General features: G+C 36.4%; 1 protein-coding gene across 1 annotated transcript in view; it reads left to right on the plus strand.

Moving 5' to 3' along the window:
• Positions 1 to 23,549, plus strand: part of stt3b (STT3 oligosaccharyltransferase complex catalytic subunit B) — a 62,640-nt gene that overhangs the window by 15,169 nt on the left and 23,922 nt on the right. The window contains exons 2-4 of the mRNA XM_073847247.1: positions 12,435 to 12,543; positions 16,305 to 16,592; positions 17,918 to 17,983. Coding sequence (XP_073703348.1) covers positions 12,435 to 12,543; positions 16,305 to 16,592; positions 17,918 to 17,983 — 463 coding nt within the window. The remainder of the gene's footprint in view (positions 1 to 12,434; positions 12,544 to 16,304; positions 16,593 to 17,917; positions 17,984 to 23,549) is intronic.

Genomic DNA, 23,549 nt, shown 5'->3' on the forward strand with positions numbered 1-23,549 from the left:
TTGCAAATCGCTATGTTGCGTCTTTCTCAGATATACTGAAATACGTCCACACCGCAGACGTGTTGCTTCAGACAAGCACGTGCAGGCTGCGGTTTCTGTTTGCGTCAACATACTGTTTCGGCCGTGTTGTTTCGGTGAAAAAAATATTTTGGCCGAAAATTTTCAGTGGCCGAATATTCGGTGCATCCCTACATTTTATTTATTTTTGATAGTTTTATTTATTTTTTCAGAAATACTGTGTATTAGCATTTTTCTGGTAAATATTCCTGGCAGAATGTTTTAATAATAATTTTATTCTTAGTAGTTGTACTATAATTTCATTAAGTTATATATTTCTGTCAAAGTTAAACCAAACTTTTATTTTGACAGGTTACTGTAAAGACCTTTAAGATTCTGTTTGTATATGATATGATGATAGAAATGGTAAAATTCTTATGATTTATTCATCCACAATTTTGCAAATACCATGACGTTCCACATTATAGAGTAAATTCCTTTTTTTTTTTTTTTTTTTTCCAGTTTTCCGCATTGCAGATCTCATGGGACCCTATAATAAATAAATTCTAAATTGAATTTCTTACAGAAAGGATTTAATGTTTAATAAAATGCAGATCTAACTAAAATATGCTATAGAAAATAATATTTTTGTTGCAGCTGGTGAATATTTTGGCAGCCCAAATATCGATTTGAACTACTTGGCCTGCAGAAACAAAATCTTTGTTAAGCCCTGCTTTATTCTTAAAACCTGTATATCGCCCACACTGAAATGGAAGTAAGGTTTTAGTGTCTTGTTTGCTCCTGTAGCTGGACTAGTTGTGTCTGTAGCCTTCTCCCACTCAAGTTTCATTCATGCAGCGTCATCTCTGCTTGCGGTCAAAGTGGAGCAGTTAACACGGTCCAATTGACTGTGAAAACATGATTACGGGGGCAGGTCGTTTATATTCCTTCATACTGTAGGAGTCTCTCACCTTAGCTTCTCCTGCTTATTGAAAACCGCGTGTGGTCTATAAGGTAACTTGCAATGTAATGTTCCACCCGTTCCATTGATACCTTATGATAGTTCACAGCTGTTCAAACTCATGGATTTATAATGCTCAAACACAGTGCAAGGAGGTTAGTTATGAAATCAAATTATATATATTCTAGTAATATTGCTGTTTTTGGGTTCGGGAGGAGTATGACAGCTTTGTGTAAGAAAGAGACTGAAATTTAAGTTATTTGAAAACTAGTTTCAATTGCAAGTTAATTTGGTTAAAGTTCGGATAAAGAGTCTTTACTTTACAAAGAATCAGTTAAATCAGTTCACAAATCTGACTGGACTGCAGTTGTTTGGCTCTTGAGCTTGAACTTTCATAACTCAAATTGCAGACCTTTTTTTTTAGATATTATATCAGAAGAAAGTAGGTCATGTAAGTTTATAACAGGGTGAAGATGAGTACATAATTTTTTAAATCCACTCTTAAAATCTATTTTCCTTGGAGTTCAATATCTCTTGAAATATTGTTCTGTGTTTTTGGCCCTAGGAACCTCGCCTGTGTTTACAGCTTGTGTGTTATGTTTTATAATTTGTGTCTTTCTTACTGCGCATTTATTAATAATGTTGTAAAGCACTTTGGTCAACCTCGGTTGTTTTTAAATTATGCTTTATAAATAAAAATTGTATTGTATTGTACATGATGAAAGATTTTTCATTTTAAAGTGAACTCTTTCTTTAACACCTGGTGTAAACAAGGTCTCCGTCAGTCATTGTGAATTTAACTCTTTGTTCTTTGACATGAGAAAGTCCTAGTTTATCTGCGCCAGATAATCATTAAAATTAAGCATAGATGTGGGATCATTAGCAATTTTCAGAGGAGAGATACAGAGAAATCTAGTTTAGGAAAAAAAAGCGTATCAGTCTCCGTTTCTGGGTAATGAAATGTACGATTCAAAGTAGCACTGATTACCTAATTATTGCAGATGGAGGTTTTCTAATCTGTCATCACACAGTGAAATGCAAAATATTAATCGCTATGGTTTTTTCAGCCCGCTTGGGTAAAGTTATTTGCTCTGTGTGTGATACACAATGCGTCGCAGGCGTCTTTGTATGCCGAAACGGAATGGGTTTAATTAGGATGTGCTCACTTAGCTGAGCTGCTTTGCATTCACAGCACAAGCTTTTCCCCTTGCCAATTACGGGCCCTCAAAGTTATTCCAAGAGCGTTGCTTTGATGTGCTTGTGTCAGGCGGGACGAACTCCTTGTCCTCATCCAGAAAACCTTCCGTATCGCTCCTCAAGGTTAATCAGTTCTTTTATGTTGGATTAAATCTCCAGGAAATGAACACAAAGGAAGTGAGATGTGAATTTGGCATTTGCTGTTGGTTTTCCTCCTCCCATCAGCGATTAAAAAGATTAAAGGTTTTTCAGTATGAGGCTTGATCGATGCTTAAATCATTCTGACTGATTGCTTTGACCAGACGCGCTTGACGTGTGAATCGGGATTCTTAAATCTAGTCAGGCGTTTCTGAAGCTCAATTTTTCCTTTAAAAAGAACGGTCGTCCAATCACTTACAGCTGACTGATCTGATAATCTAGCCAGTTCAGTTATGAAATCTCTTTCATCCTTTTTATGTTTCTTTCGTAGAGTTCGGGTCAGTTGTGGATCCATTGATGCAAAAGTATGTACTTGAATTGCTAAATTAAAAGTCTACGTTCTCATTGGTGGAATTCTGAGCTTCAGACCATCTCATGTACCAACTATGAGCAATACGTTTATTACAGCATTTATTCACGTAGGAAAGGTCACGCATGACGTAGGCTAAAGTACTGACCCAGTGTTTGCAAAGCAAACGTGCAAATAAAGTCAAACGCCCTTTACAAAAAAGGTAAAACGATAATGTTGAGTGATTTTGAAGATGGAGTTTTTCGTCCTACTCTACCTTTTCTAAACCAGAATCACCCATCGCAGAGCTAATGCAAGACGAGCATTTGGGGTTAAAAAAAAGTACTGAAAATTACGAATTGTTTCGCTACAATAAGACCCTTATTCCTCAGCTGGGATTGTGTAGAGCCCTTTGAAACTGCAATTTAGACCTTCAACCTGTTGGCTCCCATTGAAGATGGAGAAAAATCCTGGAATGTTTTTCTCCAAAATCTTAATTTCTTTTTGACTAAAGAAAGAAAGTGAATGAATATCTTGGATGACATGGGCGTGAGTAAATTATCAATAAATGTTAATTCTGGAAGTAAACTAATCCTTCAATACATTCCTGAATTATTTTTCATTGTTTCTTCAACTTTGTTTTAAAGTGTTACTGTGAATTTGTATTGGCAGCTAAATGCATCAATCATTATTTCAAACATGGTCTAATTTTCACTACCATTTTAAAACACTAGCAAGTCCAAATAATTAAATCGGATTGATTACATCTCAAGCAAATGTGATGTATTGTGTTTTGCAAAGGTCAGAATTTATTTACATTCATAACAAATAAAATGCATAACAATCAATTTACGCAAATGACATTTGTAAATAATTGTATTTCGGCTGGATGGAGAAATAAAGTGGCTGGAGTTAGCTGTGCAGCGTGACTGAAATAGAAATGCAGTATCCACCAACTTCAAGTGTAAATGGCTTCATTGATTGTAATGGGAGCAATCTAGTCTTATTCCATCAAATCAAGCCAAAATGAGTCGTTTTGGTCTCTTGGTTCTTGGTTTGAAACCAGCTGTTCAAGAGGTTTGGTGCAAAGCCAAGTTTCTTGGCCCACAACTACTTTCTCTTTGTTGAAACTAGGTACATGCAATATTCTGATACTGTGGCGGTAGAGGAGTGCAATAATGCCGAAAATGATATCTTAATATTATCTGGAAATTTGTTGTGAACGATAATTGGACAATTTTTTGCTGAGCATGTTATTGTGCTGGTACTTGACAGGTTTAGGACTGCACTTTGACGGCTGACTCACAGAAGCTTTTGATGTTCTTCATATTCAGTGCCTTGGTTAGTTTGCAGGAGTTACAGAAATGAACTATTTTTGCTTTTTATAGGCATTTTTACCTTTATAAGGTTTTCTTTTTAACCCTAAATGTATGCCTCATCTTTTGTGTCGAATTCTTAAATTTAATCAATTTCAAATAGTAAGACTTATAGGGCTGATACCAATCAGATAAAACCAGTATTAACTAAATTTGTGCACAAAATCTACATCTAAAGTTGCATTTAGCTGCATTTATACATACTGTATAATGCAGGGTATGAATGCATTTAACCTGCAGTTTCAAATGCATAATTAATGTTTTGATGATTTAAAAAATCGCCAATAGGTGGTGGCAAATTACTGGATGAGTGAGTCATTGAATCATTCATTCAATTGATTCATTCAACTGACTGATTTATTCAGTAACGAAACACCATTGTGTGTTGCTTTAAGATGCCAAACGGTCACTTAATATTAACTTTTTGCAATCATGCTGATATTTGGAGAAAAATGTCACTCTTTGTGTGATATTGACTATATCAGATGATATGTGTATTTTATATTTATAAGTCATACGCCCCCTCATCTTGAATTTTGGGGGAATTCTGAATGGATTTTAACAGACTAAATCACAGTAGGTGCTTTTACATTACAGATTTAAGCAAAACCTTTTGAGATATTTTATAAATGTCGATAAAGAACTTGCGAAATGACGGCATTTCCATTACCCGATGTTATGTGACTAAAACGTAATATTTTCCTCTTGCGATAAGGCGATGTTGGTAGATTTACGTATGACGCAGCCACTTCTCTAGACATTAATTTTAAGCATAGGGTTTTTTTGAGGTTATAGTACATTAAAGAATGATCATGTGACATGTACACAAGGTGACCTGTAAAAAGCCATTTGCATTGCAGTTTTACGAAATACTGCTTTTTCGAATTGCCTTAAACACTTCATGCAAGTGTAAACCTTTTTGCGATATATGGGAGATTTTTTTGCAAAATTAGGCGTATTTTCAATTTTCAATTTCAGTGGGTAATGGAAACGCGGCTAGTGAAAGTGTAAAATCTAAACTATCTGAGTGTGTTTTTGTTTGGTTTTTGTGACATACTTGTATTGCATATTTAAACAACAAATATGATATTACGTGGTGGTTATCGGGCACAAATAGGATGTTTATTCATTGGTATTGTTCTATACTGGCTTTTTACAAGCACTTTTCCTCTATTTTGACATCTATATTACTTGTCATTGTATAACACTTGTCAGTTATTTAATCTCTATAACGGGTTAAACCATAAAAACCACTAGTGTTCTTTGTCATTTTTAGCAAATGTCAATATGAAAATCCAATCTGTACATCATACTTCAACTGTAGCATTTAAAGAAATTGACTTTAGTTTTTAGGGTTCCATTTTTCATTTATTTTGACAAAATAATAGAGAATTTTATTGTTTTTTTGGCGATCAGCCTTACCTTAAAAACTATTTCCAGCTTATTGAATTTAGAATTTAATATCTGTGCTGAAAATACCTCCTTTTGAAACGGGAGAGAATTTACAGTCAGTTTCTCCTAAAATTAAAGACATTTTGGATTCTCGTCCTTGTCTTTCACGGGGTTGAGTATTCTGCAAAGCACCAGCACTCAGTTTTACTCCGTGACATATTTAATGCACACGGAGACAGCGCATCTCATTTTATAAACCATAACTCTTTTCCATATATTATTCAGCCATCAGACCTCTTTCTGCTGAGTTGCTCTGCCTGAAGCAGTCTTGCTTAGACAGACCCATTTTTAATGGAGCAGGTAAAAAGAGCAAACTTAGCTGAAGCCCCCATCACTTTGCCATCAAACCTCCAACCTGGCATGAACTTACCGTCTTCACTTTTTTACACAAGGATTCACAGAGCACCTGTGTTGTTGAGGTTTGGTCTTTGCGACTCTTTTACAAGGGCTGTACCAAAGTAGTGTACTTTCTCCACTGGGTACTGCTGATATCCTTTTGTTGGCATTTTCGTATTGATGGTATAGTCTTTGTTTTGCATTTTGAGCTGGAGTTTGTATTCTTATCTGCAGATTTCTAGTAAATGCTGGTACTGGCCGTGACACATGCTTGTGGTGTGATTGAACCAGAATCTGATGTTAATGAGTTTAAGATGTGTGGGTTTGTTTGGGCTGTACTGATTGAGGTCAGATACGTTGGCCCTTGGGCCACCTTTAGAGAGCATTAAGCATAAAAGCCTCTTTTTAATTCCTTGAAGGGTGGAAGACTGCCTCATTAGATCACAGTAATTGGTTTTTGGAATAGAAAAAAAATAGTAAAAGAATAAAAACCCAAGGAGCATTCTCAGACTGTTTACCTCTGAGGCTACTTCTGTTTTTGTCTAGGAAGTAGGGATGTGCAGAACTATATTTTAAAAACCCACTTGTCTGTGGGTTGTCTGAGCGTCTCGTTGACTATTACACAGGGCTCCCCTTATTAGGCTAGTTTCAGGTTCACCTGAACCAACATGTTGCTTGCATTCAAACAACTCTAGATAAACAACGAAATGTTGAAAACAAGCACAAATTGGAAGGAAAAAATGCTTGAGGGTTTGTATGTTTTAGTCCTGAATTAAGTAGCACGGGTATATTTGTAGCAATAGCCAAAAATACATCGTATGGGTCAAAATTATTGATTTGTCTAAAATCATTAGGATATTAAATAAAGATCATGTTCATAAATATATGTTGTAAATTTCCTACCGTAATTAATTAAATAACTTACTTTTTAGTTTTAGTTTTAGTAATATGCATTGCTAAGAACTTCATTTGGACAACTTTCTTTTAAATTAAATGTTTTTAGATTTAGATTTTTAAATAGTTGTATTTCAGCCAAATCAATGGAAAGCTTATTTATTCACTTTCAGATAATGTGTAAATCTCAATTTCCAAAAATTGACCCTTATGACTGGTTTTGTGGTCCAGGGTCACAAATCAGTATTCAGTTAAACCAAATTTTTATTTTGACGGGCTGCAAGTTTTTGTATATCATATGACAGTAGTTTTTCTCCAAAATGACAGTAAAATGACATTCCACGTTTAACAGTAAATTCCATTTTTATGACTGGATTCCACGATTTCCGCATCACGGAAATCATAGGGCCCTAGTTTTGGTCACATAATTTGGTCTAGATGTAACATTTGAGCTGTGCTTTAGCCTGCTATTGTATTGGTTTATTTATTGGTTATAAATTAAGGATGAGTTATGAGTATAATTGCTTAACAGTCTTTTCTCAGAGTTTGTCATCTTACGTATTTGCAAGTCTTTCCGTTTTCATCAACCTCAGACTCCTATCTGCTCCAAACTCCTTGTACACTCCATGCCTGCATCCTGATTAAATTGATGAAGGTGATGCAGGCGTAATGTCAGCCATCAAATTTAATATGACAAGCTACCCAGCCTGACGACTCAGGGTAAATGATTACAATCGTTTTTCCACAACCTCAATCTCAAAGAAGTGTGTTGCTGACACCCCGCCCTGAAATCACTAAGTCTGAAATGTCTGACTTTTGCCCTTTGATATGCACATGGTGTGATGGAGAGAAGTAATCGGACTTACGAGAAACCAATCCTTGGGTCCAGGCAGCTCTTAGTCGCGGTGAGACATTTCAGATTTAATTCGCTTTTTTTCTCTCCCTTTTTGTCTCGTAATGCCTTATACCGGGTCTTAATGGGCACTTACATGGAAAGCGTTTTGCAGCGACTGACTGGAAGTCATTTGTTTTCAATAATACTTGGAGATTTGAAGTTCACCGTTGGAGACAGTGAAGCTCACTCAATTTGTTGCCTTCTTTAGATACTTCAGTGAAGTAAAAATGCCTCGTCAACCTCCCACGGTATCTGCATCATTGTGAACGCTCTTTTATGCTGCAAGGTTGAGCTCTTTCAGTCTGTACAGCCGATTATTAGGTTCCTGGGTTCATTTCTTGTGTATAGGTATTCCATTTTCAGTCGTATTTGCCCAGCAACAAGATATTACCTGACTCTGCCTTTACTGCAGTCATTAATGAACTCTGAACCAGCCATGATAGCCTTAATTGCTTAAAGTTGTTCAACTTTCTCCAAGTGCCTTAGCACTTCTTCTCAACTCCGGATTTTAGCCACTCTGCCTATGAGAAACTTTACGGTTTAAGCAACCTTTATGTCGAGTATTTCCAGCCACGCTTTAAGCAGCAATTTCTGCTGTACCCTCTGCAGTGGCTGTTAATAAATGTTAGGTTGCTCCACGCCATTAAATGGGACCTTTTCAAAGCTCTGCGTGTATGTCCACGCACTGTGAAATTGAGTTTTATGAAGTGCGGGGTTCAGAGTCGGCGGGAACGTCGAGCGGAACACGTGTCACGGAGGTTAAACTGCAGAATAAAGAAATCCAGTTCACTGCGCTCATAAAGAATTCTCTATGTATCCATCTGATAATACCGTCACAAAATCTGATAGTCTTGCACATTGTCTGCTGAGATTACCCCACCTTAAAATGACGGCTCAGTGTTGCCCTGGGTCATTTCCGGGTGACTTCCCTGTGATTGTGTTTTCTGGTGATGATTGTTGGAGAGGAGTATGCGGTCACGGAAGCGTTAGGGTGTTTCTTCAACTTATGTCCTGTGGGTTGATTTTTATTAAAACCCAACAGATTTCAACTCTTTTTTTTTTTTTTTTTTTTTTTTTTTTTTAATATGAAAGTCACATTTAAATGGTTGCAAGCTTTTCTCCATACCTTTATTTATAGTTGTCCTGCTTTTCAGTAGCTTGTGTTTTATTCTTGTTTGTATTAAATTATGATAATCTAAACTAATTTATAAATTAAAAAGAAAATTATTTAATTATGGCTGTTCCACAGTCATTTTCATGTTTTTACTGTACTTGTTTGCCCAGAAGACAATCATGCCACTGAAGAGCCTACTTGAAATTATATATGAGACTTGTGTATACTACCTTTTAAATATTTGGGGATATTTTTATTTAAATTTTTTTTGAAGAAATTACTACTATTATCCATTAAATTACCAAAGGTAACAGTTAAGATATGTATAATGTTACAAAAAATTATATTGCAAATAAATGGCTGTTTTTTGTAACTTTTAATGTTTCAAAGAATTGTGAAAAATGTACCACAGTTTCCACAAAAATGTTAAGCAGAAATTTGTTTCTTGAGTACCAAATCAGAATAATATTTCAGCAGTAACGGCTGCTGAAAATCCAGCTTTACATAACTTAAATAAATAACATTAAAAATAAAATAAAATAGAAAACCATTATTTTGAATCATTTCACTCTATTTGTTTTGGTTTTGATTAAATAAATGCAACCTTGGCGAGTATGAGAATTCTTTGAAGAAAAATAAAAATCTTACCCAACCTTAAACTTTTGAATGGTAGTAACAAAAATTAAATTAGGGTAAAAAAATACTTAAACATTTTGTGCATCACTTTCATTGATTAAAAATATATCAAAAGTAAAAAATTTGTGTAGCATACATAAGATTCTAGCAATAAAATTAGCTTAAGCAAGACAAAAAAGCCATTTTATTCCAAAGATGTTTAAAGTAGGGCTGTCACTAACGATTTGGTAATAGAGTAATTATTCTGACGATTAATCGAGTACTAGGATAGTTATAGGTTTTGTTTTTAGGTAATAAAAATAGACCTAAACGATAATCTTTAAAATGAATTAAAATACATATATAATAGAAATGAGGCAATAATAACTGGTTCAAATATAGTATCAAAAGCAAATAATCGTATGGTTTTATTGAACAAAACTCTGAAAATGCATAATGTATTAAAAAATAGAACTAATGTACATTATGCATTATACCAGTGGCCTGATGATTGGACATCAAACCGTGTAAACTCAGAGTGAGGGATTCAACTCTAAATTTTGAAATCGCAATTATCAGTTAGCATACTGAGATATTGATGTATTCTGTTGCGTTTGCATAGGTTTATAAATGATTTACCTACAAATCTGATGAAATGGAGCCCGTTGCGTTCCCAGATGAACGTTATAGTAAACCCAAACTCTCAGTTTGCAGAGATAGCAGTCACTAACGATTATTTTGGTAAACGAGTACTCAATTATTCTGACGATTAATCGAGTAATTAAATAATTATGCTTTTTTTGTGGTATTTTGTGGTGGTAATTTTCCACAAGAGAATGCCATTAAACATAAAGTCAGAAGATGCAAATTAAATATTAAGTATTTAAGACATATTTATTAGGCAAACTGGGTTTTAACTAGAAAGTACAAAAAGTCTGTTTTAAGAGTTTATTTTCTAAAGGGCCCAAATGCCCATAGATAAAGAAAGCCAAACAGTGGAATAAAGATTCGACTTTTAGCAGCGTGTAACCAAAGGCTCTTTAATGCAAGTCTGTTTACACGATGCGTATCTTCATAACAGCATCCCCGGGCAGCTATTTGTGGACGTAATAGGCATTCGAGTACGTTTTCTGCCTGCTTGAATAGAAACAAAACTCCAGAAGATTGCATTTCAATAATATATCTCAAATCTGCAATAAAACCTGACAATAAGGGTATCATATGCTTTTGCTGGTGTGTTCATGTTGTTTCCTTGCAGAGAGGACATTGCAGTGCTCGGTGAATGCCAAAGACCCGGTTCGGATATCAGATCGTGATGGAGAGTTTGACCATGCCAGTAAAGGTTCCTGAATCTTTACCCTCTCTAGAGAGGAAAGAAAGGTCAGCGAGGCGGGAATGGTAGCTAGCAGCTCGTGGTGTCAGTTAGCAGCCAGGGTCACTGATGGACGGTTTGTGTGCTTTAAAGGGGGCTTTAAATACGCATGATTCACAGTTCTGCCGTTCCTCCCACTCAAGTGTCGGGTTGCCAGGTTCTCTTGCGATCGCAGAGCGTTTCTTGCCAGTGAGACGGCTGTATTACAAAATAGTGAGGACATTAATCTGATGGCAGGCCGTGTGCTGACACTTGCCATGCATGCAGAATCTGATTAAATAAATCCAGAAGTAATGCTTTTCTATCCCACTGGACACAATCTACTTGCATTAACAATAGCAGCAATCAGGAATCCACTGGAGCTGTAAACTTTCAATAAGAGAGGAGTATTTGATGGAGCCTAGCCAGGGCTGATACTATATTTTACCTGAATGAAATTGAGGCTCTGAGGGTGAGCCGGTGTTCGTTCTAATAGGTTGTGCTGTCATGAGCTCCTATATCACATCTCTATATCACGCTGGTTTTCTCAGAATCATTTTTTCATTATTTTCAGTGTTTCAACTGAGCGATTGACTAGCCTTCGATTGAAGTATCCCTCAAGGCATGTTTCTGCTCTTTCAATGAACATTTATGGCTGTTAATTTTATTATGCAGTAGATAGAAATTTATATTTACTCATCCACCTGTTTTTTAATATATTATTTGTCATAGTAGTTAAAACATCTGATTATTCTGTGAATTATTCTGTTTTTCCTTTTAGCAGAGCTGCTCTTGCATATATTATTGAACTCATGCATTTTAGTGAGCTAGGTTTTGCTTAGTCTTGTGCTTTTTCTTCGCTAAAAATAGAATGTTTAGTTTAAATACGAAGCAATTACACAGGGCTGTGCATTGAACTTGTTTATTTTTACTCTGTGCGTAAGGCGAGTTTCAAAAAGCTAGTTTTATATTCTGGTGTGTTAGTAAAGAAATGGTTCAGAATGACTTCCTCCGGAGTTTAGAGACATAGCAGGACACAGTTTTCTGAACTTGGGCTGATAAAGGCATTAGAGAGGATTACACAGTTTAATTGCAGCCATGTTTATAGTGCTTTTGTTTGAGGTTTTTGTTAATCAGGTGTGCATCAAATGAATGCTTCCAAGTTGATAAAGACTACCAGGAATGTATTCGTTTGAGCATTGGAGTTTTGAGATGTTTATAAAACCCCCTTTACAAACACTAAATCACTAAAACACCTGGTGATTAAGCAGTGTCTTTGATTATAAAAAAAAATATACTAAAAAGATTGCAAGTAACTCATCTTTGAGTATTTATTTTATTTATTCATCTTGCGGCAGAAAACTGGCCTAAAGGACAAATCAGCAGAAATTCTTGTTCAAGTATGCATGACTGATTGAACAGGTGTCTTTCTGTCTGTGTGCACTGAACACTGTGAGTCAACAATTCTTGTCCTTAATGCGTGTCCTTCAAGACTAAATAACTGAAACGTCTTTTTCCATCTCATTAAATAATCTATATTTCAGTTGGTTGTTAACTGTTTCAGTGCTTCCCAGTGGATGTGTTTGCTGCAGTCTTTGTGCTTTGGCACTGGTGGTGATTGACAGTTGAGTATTTATACAGAAAGAACTGTCATTTAGGAAGCGTTTTAACACAACCACCTCTTCTTCCTGTCAGACACATTGTGATGTGTTGATTAAATGCTGACACTATGTCCTCTTTTGTTTTTCTTTGTCTACAGGTTCAACTACAGATCAACTCATCATCTCACAACTAATGGCTTTTACGAGTTTCTCAACTGGTTTGATGAGAGGGCCTGGTACCCACTGGGCAGAATAGTGGGAGGGACGGTAAGCCTTTGTTTGTTTTTTAACTACCTTTGACCTTTTTTTCCTTCTGTTTCTTGATTTTCCTTTATTTTTCCGGTAACCCTTTACAATAAGGTATCATTCATTACCTTTAGTTAATGCTTAATTTAAAATGAGCTGCCATTTTGTTGTCTGCGCAGACGAGCATATAACACTTTTTAGAGAGTCTCAGCCTCAGGGAGACTAGAGCAGTGGATTTATTGATTTATTTACTGTATATTACGCTGCTGCCCCACAGATATAATAATATGCGATTTCTTTCCCAGCTGTTCACCTTCACAGACATAACCGACTGTTGTAACTTGTGTTTTATAACAAACATCTGTGTATTTGACAGTTTAAGCGCTATAAGACATGAAAGATAACTTGGTTTAGTACTCACATTCCTTGTGACTAGGGCTGTCCTCGACTAAAGATTTTTCTAGTCGACTAGTAGTCGTTAATTTTAAGTATTAGTTGACTATTAGTCGCACGTTTATTAATAAACATATAAATCATAATAATGAGTCTTTAATTGCCTACATAGCCTAATAAGCACTCGAGTACACAATTTGCCACAGCACACTAGAAGAAATAATGATTATATATATGTCAGGGAAAAACAGCAAGGAGACTGCATTAATGTTTTAATATTTTATTGATAAACTAGTGCTTGCTTTGTTTTCAGCTTAAATGAAGTTGTCTGTTTAAGACACTAACTCATCATCTCCACAGTAGTGATGCGCCTGTATGCGTTTCATACAAATTACATAATCTAAGAATATTTGTTTTCCATTTGAATTGGTTCATTTGAAAGTAGACATTTCACTCTCTAAAGATGTATATTTCATGTCTGTAAGGCAAGTATACACAGAGTTTTGAAGTTTTGCGCTCAAGTTCACAGAGACCAAGAAAGCGCAACTTGTTTGCTTGAATTATTTTACAGAAGCGCAATGTTGTTATTCTGAGTGTACACAAATGAACAGAGTCTTTACAGATTGGAAAGATGTAATGCTTTTATCGTTGACCAAAAATGACGGAGTATTTTAAGGGCAACTGGCGCCTCCGTCTGTCATGTAGTGAGTGAGCTACTATTCAGCTGTTCAGCCCTACTTGTGACAGCGGATTTTTGTGCATGTGCTTTAAATGTGCACTCAAAAAATATATATCAGAAGTTAAAACTAATAAGATTTAAAACGCATGATTTCAGCTCGATAGACATAATAATCAAAACCCAGCAGATGCTTTTTAACAGACTGTCTGAGCTTTGAGCTGTAAAGGAACAGCCCTATTCTGGAAAAGGGGGCGGAGAGCAGCAGGTTATTTGCATTTGAAGAGGCATGCTTGAAAACGGTGCGTTTTTGCTTTTACTCAAAATAGGCATTTTCAAGATAATATAATAAATGATCTGTAGGGCATTTTGAGCTGAAACTTCACAGACGCATTCTGGGGACATCTGCGACTTAAATTACATATTGTAAAAAGGGGCATAATGGGTCTCATTTAATTTCTTTATTTTTTTAATAAATAAACAGTTTATGATCTTATTTTTATGTTCATAGTTTTTATTTATTTTACTCTCTCTTCTGCCCTTTTTTCTTCTTTAATAAATCATGTTTGAAGACTAAAATATGCATATCAAAATGGCACTTCAAGCATTTTAAATAAAAAAAACAAAACACAATGTTTGATTTAAAATCAAGATTGATGCATGTGAATTGATCTTAATGTTATACAGCTCTTTCTGCCATCCACACCCCACCACCAAAGTCTATCATTTAAAATCGATTTTGCTGTTTAGTTTCGCCTCCTCATCCACAAGTACTTCTACGCAAATTGTTTGTGCCTCTCATGCCGAATGTTTGCATTTGTAAACAGTCGCTTGTGTCTCATCACAAACAGCATGAAGTAATTTCAGCTTCTTTCAAACTTTGTGGTTGGCTCGATTTCTTTGATAGCAGACTTCTTACATCTTAGCACTCTGACCTTGTTCCTCGAACCGTTAATGCTGCAGTGTTGTTCACATATAGCATCAATACAGAACTTTTCCAGTGATGTTACAGCTCTGTAATTTGCTAGATCCGTTTAGTCGGCATTTCAACGACAGTTCTTGTTAACCTATGACCTCTATATAAAAACAATGCAGTTAAATTCATGCCAAAGGCTGTTTATCTGCAAGCGCCTATGGACAGACAGCCTCCAGATGATTTCTGCTTGAAAACCGCATCTTTCGTCCCTAAATAAGGCCACCCCCTTTAACACTCCCTGTCACTGAGAAGTGCAATGCTGCTGAACCTAATGAGCTCTTTCCCTGGCTGTAGAAAGTTTGGCTAACGTTTGGCATCTGACAGCTCTGGTGTTGGAGCTGTAGGGGGGCTGCAGGAGGCAGGGAACAGCATCTGTTGTTGTGTACAGTTCAAGCAGTCGTTATACGGCCTTCAGAGCAGGCTGGTCTGTTCTCAGCACAGGCTGCAGACGCTGCTCATCACATGAGGGATGAAAGAGAGGGTGGGAATGTGGAGGTAAAGAACAGGGTATTTCCTTTCTCTCTGCTGTTCAGAAGCTAAATTCGGCTTCGAAAATGAAAACTGTCATTTACTCATCCTCATGTTGTTCCAAACTTGTATGACTTCCTGTGGAACACAAAAGAAGATATTTTTGGCCATAGCGTGAAAGACAATTGGGTCCAAAGGGTGGAGGAAAAAAAAAAAGCACCGACACCAACATTTTCCAAAATTTTAGGTTTCATACAGGTCATACGGGTTCAGAACAAAAAGAGTGTAAATGATACAAAATCGAGTACATTTTGGGTGAACCACTCCTTTAAAGAAGTATTTCACTCCAAAATGAAAATGTTAAGATGAGATTTCGAGAAATTTAGCATGACATCACTTTCTCACCAATGGATCCTCTGCGGTGAATGGGTTTTGTCAGAATAAGAGTTTAAACAGCTCATTCAAAACAATCTATAAGTAATCCAGACGACTCCAGCCCAATAATTAATGTCTTGTGAAGTGAAAAGCCTTTTGTTTATAAGAAGCAAATCCATCATCAAGGTGTTTTAATTTTAAGGCGTCTCCAACATGCCATAATCCATAATAACACTTCTTCTGGTAATAAGTCCATTCCCTGTTGTACTGTCACAACAAAATCCACCAACATATGTTTAGAACTATTTTGGACTGTTTTTGTTTTTAAACGTTGCTTAATCTGTGTATATTTCTCTCCAAATCCATCAAGATTTCAACATCTTGATGGATTTGTCAATGATGGGTTTGTTTTACAAACATGCAGCTTTTCACTTCACAAGACATTAATTGAAGGACTGGAGTTGTGTGGAGTACTTGTGAATTATTGTCATGTTCTCATCAGCCATTTGAACTCTCATTTTGATGACACCCATTCACTGCAGAGGTTTGTTTGTGATGTAATGCTAAGTTTCTCCAAATCTGTTCTGATAAAGAAAGAAAACCATCTACTCCTTGAATAGCCTGAGGGTGATTGAGACATTTTGGGTAAACTATTTCTTTAAGACTATTGATTGCCAGGTTCCTAAGGGTGCGCTTGAGCTAAACTTCTCATTATCTACATTTCTTGGGGCCAATCAAATATTTAGGAATGTTTACACACTTTCTTACAGATCCTGATTTTATTAGTTTTTTCCCCCCCTTTTTTTTTTCTCGAATTGCTGCAGGCAAACTTCTGGTTGATCAATTTTGCATTTGGTTAAACTAGTAGCAACTTCTATATCTCGTCTTTTGCAGGTGTATCCTGGTCTGATGGTGACGGCGGGCCTGATCCACTACATACTGAATCTGCTTCATGTGACGGTGCACATACGTGATGTTTGCGTGTTTCTGGCACCCGTTTTCAGCGGCCTGACCGCTATTTCTACCTTCCTGTTGACACGGGAGCTGTGGAACCAGGGTGCCGGTCTGCTGGCGGCGTGTTTCATTGCCATCGTTCCTGGCTACATATCACGCTCTGTGGCAGGCTCGTTTGACAACGAGGGCATCGCCATTTTTGCCTTGCAGTTTACCTACTACTTATGGGTGAGTGACATTAAAATATCACTGTTTGTTTGTGTATTGTTATTCATCTTTGTCAAAATGATGTTTTTTGGTCACAAAATTGGTCTAAATCATTTGTTCATGAAATTAAACAATCCGATTCTCTAGTTCTTTTGAGCCAGGTCTTTTCAGTGAATCATTTGATTTGGGTCACAAAATTGGTCTGAGTCATTTGTTCATAAAATGGAATGATCCAATTCTCTAGTTCTTTTGAGCCAGATCTTTTCAGTGAACCACTTGATTTGGATCACAAAATTGGTCTGAATCATTTGTTCATTAATCTGAATGATCTGGTTCTCTTGTTCTTTTGACTCAGATCTATTCAGCTAATCATTTGGTTAGGATTACAAAATTGGTTTGAATCATTTGTTAATGAATCTAAATTATCCGGTTCTCTTTTTCTTTTGAATCAGATCTTTTTAGTGAATCATTTGATTTGGATCACAAAATTGGCCTAAATCATTAGTTAATTATTGTGAATACTCTGGTTCTTTTGAATCAGAGGTTTTCATTGTATCATTTCATTTGGATCACAAAATTGGCCTGAATCATTTGTTCATTGATCTGAATGATCTGCTTCTCTTGTTCGTTTGAGCAAGGTCTTTTCAATGAATCATTTAATTTGGATCACAAATTAGTCTGAATCAATAGTTAATGAATCTGAATGATCCAGTTTTCTGGTTCTTTTGAGTTGGATCTTTTCAGTGAATCATTTGATTCTGATCACAGAATTGGTCTGAATCATTTGTTCGTGAATCTGAATATTCCCGTTGTCTGGTTCAATTCTTTAACAGTTACAGTGATTCTCAAGTTAACAGCACATGAAAAGAGGCGATTATCAGTGAATAACTGGTTCATAACAGTTATCGTTTGACTTCAAAGGTCTTGGAATATAGTGCACAAGTCATACAGACTATTTTTATGATGCCCATTGAGAACTGTTCTAAAATGACAGCAAAACCATTTCGGAAAGTCTTGCACTGTCCCACACAGTTGAAGTGATGAATTAACCTTGATAGACATTCATCACGTCTTTTCAGCTGAACGACGAGACAGCTGGAACGGATGCAGTGGCAGCATACTTTGTCTCTTTTGGCGTTATGCTTTTTAGCCCATCCCTTCTCTCTGGAGCTCGCTGTTAGCTGAGACGCCAAGGACTTTGCTGTCAAGCTTGACTTAAACATTGAATTTCCTCGGTCTCTCTCTTATCTCTGAGTGTTCCTAGTCTTGGCTTTGTTTGAGATGATGGTATCGGACCCCTTGTTTGGGATTAGCGGAATTAACTTAAGTGTGTCCTCTCCACTCAGGTGAAATCAGTGAAAACTGGCTCGGTCTTCTGGACCATCGGCTGCTGCCTTTCATACTTTTACATGGTGAGTTTTGTTTGATTTACTTTACCTTCAGATTAATTTGTATTAATGATACTTGGTAATAATTACTTGGACAGCTTTTCATGCCACTGCTTATAAGAAATTACACTACCATTCAAAAGTTTTGGGTTGGTACGAAGTATTTTTTTATATAAGTCTCTTATGCTCACCATGGCGGCATTTATTGATGAAAAATACATTAAAAACAGTAATATTATGAAATGTTATTACAATTTCAAATAACTGCCATCAAAGGAATGAATTACATGTATTAAAAATGCAGAATTTTCAGCATCATTACTCTAGACTTTAATGTCACATGGTCCTTCAGAAATGATTTTAATGTGCTGATTTAGTGCTCAAAACATATTTTATTATTAATGGTGAAAAAAGTGCTGCTTATTAGTTAGATTCTTTGAGTAGGAAGTTAAAAGAACAGCATTTATTTGAAATGGCAATTTTTTTGTAACTTTATCAATATCTTAAAGTATTTCTATAAGAAAATGTGCTTACCACAAGCTTTTGAACAGTAGAGTACAGGGTTGGAAATTAACATGGGCTTGTGGCAAAAATGCCATCAAAATGACCCATTAATTCAAGACAAAGGAGGAAAAAATGCCCCTGCGCAATTAAACAACAAATTATGGCTGTTGTGATTAAAATGAAATCTGAAAATGAATGAAAAGTGTCAATTTACAGAATTACATTTAGATTTGCTCACTGCATCAGATTGCTTTTATGCAAGGTTTTGTGCAGAGCTGAGCCTTGTAACCAATCAAACATGTTTCTGTTGAATTTAGGAATGCAATGGCCAATCAGAGGTGCTTAGATTAGTCAGCACAGAAAATGCCCTTATCAAGAGCAACATAGTGCAGATACGGCGCAAATAAAAGATTTATTTTGTAGCTTTAGTGATTATAACGGGAGTTTTTGTATATCTAGACTAGACTAACATTATGAAATTTAGAATTTGATTTTGATGTGCCCAAAACAAAAACGTTTTATATTGTTTTCTATGTTGATATTATTATTCATTATTACAATATAAAGAGCAATACATTTACAATAATGATTTTTGTCATAAAATTGCAGCCCTATGAACAAAATTTAAATACAATTTTAGCCAGTCTATTGCTATTGACAACAGTTTAAAATATTGACTAAAATAATTGGCTAAATTTAAGTATTTGACATTAAAGACCACATAGTATGGCTTTTATACTAATAGGGTTGCCCTCACTAATGTAAAAATGCCACTGGAAATCAAATATTGCCCCTTAATGAAAGTCCATTTCTGACTCTGGTAGTGTATAACGTGACCAAAGTAGTCCAATTTGCTATTAAGTAAGTTGTGAATTGATTGCTAAATCAGTCAAAATGAGTTACAAACAAACCCATCAGTCTAAAACGGCCCATTTACCTACTGAATCAATTGCACGCTTTGGAATTAACATTTGATTCACTCAATGAGCCGCAAGTCATTACTTGGTCTTATCGGTTAATTCATGAACTTTGTTTTACGTAAGGTTCATGAGACGTAAAAGTGTAATTGCTATGAATTATTGTTGCGTAATATAAAGTTAAGGATCCGTGATCATTAAGTGGGATCGTAAGCATTAAATTCTTATGATTCCCGCACATAGTGTTGGCTGTTCTGGGGCTGGTTGCACATCTCTCTTGCTCTTTTTTCAACCCATTAATGTGATATGTAAAATAAATGAGAAAGCAAACAGCGCCATCCATCATGCCACCCTGGTGGGGGCCACGCGCCAGTCGCTTATGAATATCAGCCATTTCTGAAACTTGAGATTCTTCCCCTGGAGGAAGGCAGTGCTCATTAATAATGGAGGCCTACAGCCCTGCCCAGCCCCCAATAGTCTCTGACTTTCCAAATGTGTTTATAAACACACATGACACCAGTGCAATCTGAGCCATCTGCTCCGTCGAGACCTTGGGGTCCAGTACAGTCCGATATGGCCCAAAGGCTCCACTGCGGGCATGAGTTGAGAGATGCGCTCTTGAACGGGTCATCCGTGACCTAGAAAAGTGCAGAGGTTCCAAAGGCTGAGTGTGCTAATGGAGTTTTGTGGTAAATGTGGTGTATCATAGGGGTGAGAGCCAGCAGAGACCCAGGCGATGTGATATAACTTGGTCACGACACACTGCGTTTCTTTACCTTTAGTATGTGCTTATTCAAAACAGTGGTATATTGCGTATAAAGCATATGGGTGTTAGAGAAAAAAGAGCAAGAGAGAGCTCTCAGCCGTGTGACAATGAGTTAGGCCATTTACACACTGCCGTTTTTCTGAAGTGTCAGATAACTATGCAAATCCATTGATATAAATGGGAATAGTGCGCTGTCAAGATGAGAGGGAAACCACAGCTCTCTACAGTACAGTTTGCTGTATTTCTACTTTATTTACATTTAGAACAGCTCTTTCCATGCCATAAATTAGCTTAAACATTCTTTACTGTCAAACGCTGTCAAAGTGTGTAGACGAACTAAAGCAGTCATAGGACACAACATGCAGTCAAAATATTTATTTAAACATATTAATTCAGTCACAGGCGAGTAAAGGCTAACAATTTATTAGCCTGTGGCTAATGACAGATACTTAGTTGTAGGGATGCACCGAATATTCGGCCACCGAAAGACTTTTATCACCGAAACAACACGGCCGAAACAGTATGTTGACGCAAACAGAAACCACAGCCTGCACGTGCTTGTCTGAAGCAACACTTCTGTGGTGTGGACGTATTTCAGTATATCTGAGAAAGATCCATGTATAGCGATTTGCAAAACTTGTAATGCCGAAATTTCAAGAGGGTGTGTGTCTGCAGTCGTGCGTACAGCCAGTGATGAGAGCAGAGATCGGCGCATTGCGCAGACAGATGTGGCTTTCAGTGAGTGAAAAACAATGGCTTTACGTTGGTGTTACGTCGCAATAATTTAAAGATTTGTCTTTTCTATGTACTGTATTTTTATAAATATTTATGTTTTAAACCATTGAGGTGAGCCAATGGATATCACACAAGCAACGTGAAAACTGTGCAATATGTTAAAGTGAAAGTAAAAACTGACAGTGCTTTCAGCATCTGACATGCAATCTCTCAGAGACGATTATACTTCATATGCTGATTAATTTAGTCCCCTACTATTGTGTAAGGGTTGTTTTTTGAAAGACTTAAGTAAAGCTCTTAATTTGATGAAACTTCAAAAGGCTATCAATTGAATAATATGAGCGCTTCACGTTTCAAAGTCATTTGCTGCACTGCTTTGTTTACCATTCTGGTAGCGCCTCCTGCTGGAAGAGAAAGATGTAGAGTTGTAATGTGAACTGATGGATCCACAAGATAATGTGTTATAAAAATGTAAACAATTTAAACAAAGGCAGTAAAATATATGTATATCTTATTTAAGTAATATAATACTTGATTGATAATAATTGTTTAAATTAATATAATTGATTTATTCTTTGAAACTTTAATATTAATTTATGCAATTGCAATGCCTTGATTTTAGTAAAATTAGTACACAGTCATAGCCATAAATGCAATGGTACTAATAATTGGCATAATTCTTTCGGTGTTTCGGTTTTTCGGTTTTCGGCCTTGGTTTCCTCTTTTCCGGTTTTCGGTTTCGGCCAAGAATTTTCATTTCGGTGCATCCCTACTTTAGCCTGGCAAGCCAGACCCACATAAATGTAGGGTCTGGGCACTCTCCATAGACAGGGCTCAACCGGAGGGGTGGGATAAACGGTTGTCTTTCAAACTCCTCTCCACGCAATAGGATAGCGCTACAACCAATCAGAGACTTAGTCTGTCAGGTGACGTAGTCAGAGAGACGGAGATTTTTAACGAAAATCAGTGCACTGTGCAGTCTGTCAGCCAAATAATAGACATAGATGGGCACTAAACCTTTAAAAGTAAACAAAAACATGCACAGACAAATCCAAATTACACCCTGCTCTGATGTAGTATACGCAAACACCGGAAGGGGAAATCGGTGAAGAAGTCCAGGATAAGTTTGCGTAAGCAAACGTAATCTTTAAGCTTTAAATGGGTTTGAACAACCAGGATAAGCGCAAGTAATTACCATTTTGAATAGCCGCTATATCCACAATCTCTGTGCACTGTGTGAACAATGAGTGTCGTATACACGCCACAGATCGCTTCCGGTGTTTGCGTATTCTACACCACAGCGCGTTCACATGTAACGAGCTCCTGCTCAGGACAGATGGACGTGGCTGTGTATCCAAAGTAAAAAATTATATAAATACTGTTCAGTTTTCCACGCGTAATTCACAGAACCAGGAATTCATGTCTGACGGAACTTATGGTCGCAGGTCAGGCGTCATCATGTTAAGCCCGCCCACCGACTCGTGATTGGCCCGGTACATCTTGGATTTTTCGGAATTTTAAGTGAATTGAGAGTAACTAGACTGACCTTGGAAGCAAATGTAATTTGCTGCCGCTAGGGGCGCGTCTAGATTCTAGGCTATCCCTACTTAGTTGTCTAGTGCAAAATTTAGTCTGTGCTGTTTTCTAAGCTTGTGATTATTTGTAGAGCTGGGTAAAAATATAGATTTTAACCGATTCTCATTTTTATAAAATGATATAGATTCTCAAATCCCAAGAGTCGATTAGTCTAGCCTGTTTTCAGTTAATGAACGGAACATTGTAGCACACCTCCCATCCAATAGATCGCAATAAGCTTTGTGCTTTGTTACTTTTGATATGAAACAAGTCTCCGATTTACAGTATTCAAACAATAAATGCAGTTTTGGCGCTGTTAAATGTGGAGTGACAGATCGCTGTAGTGCCTCAGTTTAAGAGGCATGAAATAAAAAAAGAATTAACATCCGGAGGTATCTTAAGAGTACATCTTACTGAAATCCATATCCTGTCTCATGTAATCACTCAATCAGTGTTTCAACCACAAAAACGTCTTAATAGCAGCTTACAAATGTCACGTTACATCCCATTTACCTCAGAAAAAACATATCTGGTGACCATAAACTTGAGTCAGCTAGACAAATTAACTTTAGGGAGGAGCATTTTGCTAAATATATGCACCATGTAACATTCATTATTATTTTTTACTGTTCTTCAGTGTTTAATTTATGTAAATCCGTTAAGTTATCATCACAGGCACCATTTAAATGTTTGTAGTTGAAACAAAAGAGTTTGAGTAGAAAGATAATGATGTAATTGTACATTCATTATTATAAACACTTCACTTAATAGAGTGTAATTTGTATTTGTAAGTGTTTGTATTGAAATTAGTTAATTCTAACCTTCAATATCACAGTAATGTAGTACCAACTGACTCTCAAGTCTATTTTACAGCATTAGCTGAGAGATATTTTTTCCTTGAGAAATTGTAGCATTTAGTGTACCTGATGTACAGTTAAGGGTCAAAAGTTTACACCCCCCTTTCAAAACCTGCAAAATGTTAATTATTTTACCAAAATAAGAGGGGTCATACTAAATGCATGTTATTGTTTATTTAGTACTGACCTGAATAAGATATTTCACATAAAAGATGTGTACATATAGTCCACGAGAG

The sequence above is a fragment of the Garra rufa genome, chromosome 9 (genome assembly GCF_049309525.1).
Source record: "Garra rufa chromosome 9, GarRuf1.0, whole genome shotgun sequence".
Classification (NCBI taxonomy): Eukaryota; Metazoa; Chordata; class Actinopteri; order Cypriniformes; family Cyprinidae; genus Garra; species Garra rufa.